At 59.9% G+C, this 2,489-nt stretch overlaps 3 protein-coding genes across 3 annotated transcripts in view; all 3 read left to right on the top strand.

Annotated features, from left to right (window-relative positions):
* TraAM80_02035 (dispersed protein family protein 1 (DGF-1)) overlaps positions 1-232 on the top strand; it is a gene marked incomplete at both ends in the record, with an annotated part of 792 nt that extends 560 nt beyond the window's left edge. The window contains one exon of the mRNA XM_029379055.1: positions 1-232. This exon is cut by the window's left edge and continues 560 nt beyond it. Within this exon, the coding sequence (XP_029241111.1) occupies positions 1-232 (232 nt within the window).
* Positions 233-263: 31 nt separating this feature from the next.
* Positions 264-1,988, top strand: TraAM80_02036 (dispersed gene family protein 1 (DGF-1); the record flags this gene model as incomplete). The annotated part of the gene is made up of 1 exon (XM_029379056.1): positions 264-1,988. One exon carries the CDS (start codon positions 264-266, stop codon positions 1,986-1,988), a length of 1,725 nt encoding a protein of 574 aa, XP_029241112.1.
* Positions 1,989-2,019: 31 nt separating this feature from the next.
* Positions 2,020-2,373, top strand: TraAM80_02037 (dispersed gene family protein 1 (DGF-1); the record flags this gene model as incomplete). Its single annotated transcript, XM_029379057.1, has 1 exon — positions 2,020-2,373. One exon carries the CDS (start codon positions 2,020-2,022, stop codon positions 2,371-2,373), a length of 354 nt encoding a protein of 117 aa, XP_029241113.1.
* Between the last annotated feature and the right edge of the window lie 116 nt (positions 2,374-2,489).

Consider the following 2,489-nt stretch of genomic DNA (forward strand, 5'->3'; position numbering starts at 1 on the left):
GCAACGAGAAGCGGGGCTCTGCTGTGAAGAACTACGCAGACGAGCTCGGCGTCAAAAATGTGACGGCGTTGGACTGCGGCGCGTGTGCGAAGGACGCCGTGTGCTTCACCGCGAGGACGAGCGGCTTCAGCAGCTGCCACTGCATGTGCGCTGCTGGCGGTTACGGCGACACGTGTCTGCCGGCGGCGGTCCCGGGCGGCCTTGGGCCTCTTCCGCTCCCCGATGCGAATAACACGGAGGTTCACTGCGTGTACGGCGGCAGGATGAGGGCCGTGGGCGACCCCACTCCCGGGGTGCGTGGGCTGTGCTTCGTCAATGTGACCTTTACCGCCGCAATCGTCCTGGACCTGTCGAGCTTCGCCGCGCCCCAGCAGACCCTCAACATTACGCTGCTGCAGTGTGTCTTTATTGGCCTGTCGATCAAGGGGAGTGGCGAGCGCGTGTACGTGAACGTGACGTCCTCGCTGTTGGATTCGGGGCATCTGCAGTTCTTGGGTTCTTTTGGTGCGGGCTCCCAGATATTGCTGGCAGGCAGTGTGATCTTGGCGACATCGCACCACGCCGTTTACTTCCCGACGTTTTCTCTTGGGGTGAAGTCGACTCTGCTGCTGCTCGACAACCGGATCAAGGCGAGTAATTACGCCGTCAACTTCCCCGATGGGCTTCTCATTGATGGGGGCGGGGTCGTGATGAAGGGAAACACGCTGAGGGTAACAGACAAGAGCGCGACGGCAAATTCCGCCGTGTATGCGGACGCTGTTGGTGTGAAGAACGGTGGCTACTTTGACGTCGAGAACAACACGATGAGCGGAGCTCAAGGTATCTATATTTATATGGGGTTTGCCGTGAGCTCCGCGGGGCTGCTGAGAGTGGCGGACTGCACCTTCGTCGGCAGCGCCTATGCGTCTTATACTTCGCTGTTGTATGTCTCGTCCAGAAAATTTAACCTCGAGAGTGGTGGGCAGTTGCGTGTGGAGGACAACAACGTGAGCACAGCCTCGGTATTTTCTGTGGCAGATGCCTGGTCACCCCTTAGGCTCTCGGGCAGCGGCACTACTGTGGTGTTTGCACGCAACCGTCAGGCGGACGCGAGTAAATCATTTGTTGGTGGTAATTTATCACTCAGAGTGGTGATGACTTCACCCGCGCAGTTTTTGGCGGGGTGCAACCTGCAGGGCGATGAGGAGGCGTCGTACGGCAATAGGTTTCCGAAGTCGTTGCAGTTCAGCTGCGGCACATGCAAGGACGAAGCGGCGTGCTACATGCCCGGGACGGAGTCGGTGGACGGCGGTTCGTGCTCGTGCAGCTGCAAAGACGGACGGCATGGCGCGTCGTGCCTTCCCTTCGAGGTGCCCGACATCGTTGTGCCGCCATTAGCGGAGAGAGCCGTCGACGACAACACGAGCTGCGTGGTGGGCCAGACGCTGACGGAGCTCACGCTGGAGATGTGGAAGACGCACCACTGCTACGTGGGTGTGACGTTCAGTGGCGAGAGGGCTGTGCTGACGTTTTATTTTTCTCGTATGCCGCTGCATCTCCCCATCAACATCACCTTCTCTGGATGCACATTTTTGGGCGGGGCCGCGCTGCTGTTTGTCGGAGATAATGAGGCGGCCGAGTCCGCCGGCGTGCTGATCCGCGTGAGCCAGACGGTGATGAAGTCCTCCGTTGTGGCTTTTTCAGGTTCCCCGCCGCAGCGTTGCGACATCGCCGTCACGGGGGTCGACGCGGTGCAGTCCTCCTCCGTCTATTTGCCGGAGGTGGGATACAGCTACGCTAGCGTGGTGCTGCTGCAGGAGGTCTTGTTGACTGCCTCTTCGCTGTTGGTCAGCGACGTCAAGGCGCGTGCGTCAGTTGGTTTTTTTGCCGACTGGTCTTCTGTTTTCCCAGCAACTGACGTTGTTGAGAGGCAGCTCGCTGTACGTGCGGTATTGCAGCTTCGAAAAATACACGTACATGGTCTACACGTATCGGCTGAGTGTCAGTGATCACTCGGTTTTCGCGCTGCTCAACAACACAATGGCCTCCGGGAATTGCTTTCTGTGCCAGTACTACAGCAGCAAGGTGTTGGACCACAGCGTCATGCGCATGGTGGGGAACAGCGGCCCGCTGACCTATTCCATCCTTGCGTACGAGTCGTGGGTCGTTCGGCAGTCAAGCTGGTTGGATTGGCGCGACAACGACGTGAGAGGGGGGAAAATGTTCAACCCCTCGGGTTTCTGTGAGCGTCGACAGCGGCAGCGCAGTGACGCTGACGGGCTGCAAGATGGGCTCCACGGGGATGTCGCGGTCCCTGCTGAGGGGCGTCGAAGCCGGCTACAGGTTCGTTGCTGGGTGCCTGACGGTCGCGGGAAAGGTGTTGACGGCGGCTGAGATGGGGCTCAACGGCATCACCAACGTGACGAAGGTTGCGGCGTGCGGGGAGTGCACGAGGGACGGCGACTGCTTCGATGCGCTGACGACGGCGTTCAGCGAGTGCAGGTGCGAGT

This window comes from Trypanosoma rangeli (genome assembly GCF_003719475.1).
Source record: "Trypanosoma rangeli strain AM80 chromosome Unknown Tra_15.4_contig_00044, whole genome shotgun sequence".
NCBI classification, from domain to species: domain Eukaryota; phylum Euglenozoa; class Kinetoplastea; order Trypanosomatida; family Trypanosomatidae; genus Trypanosoma; species Trypanosoma rangeli.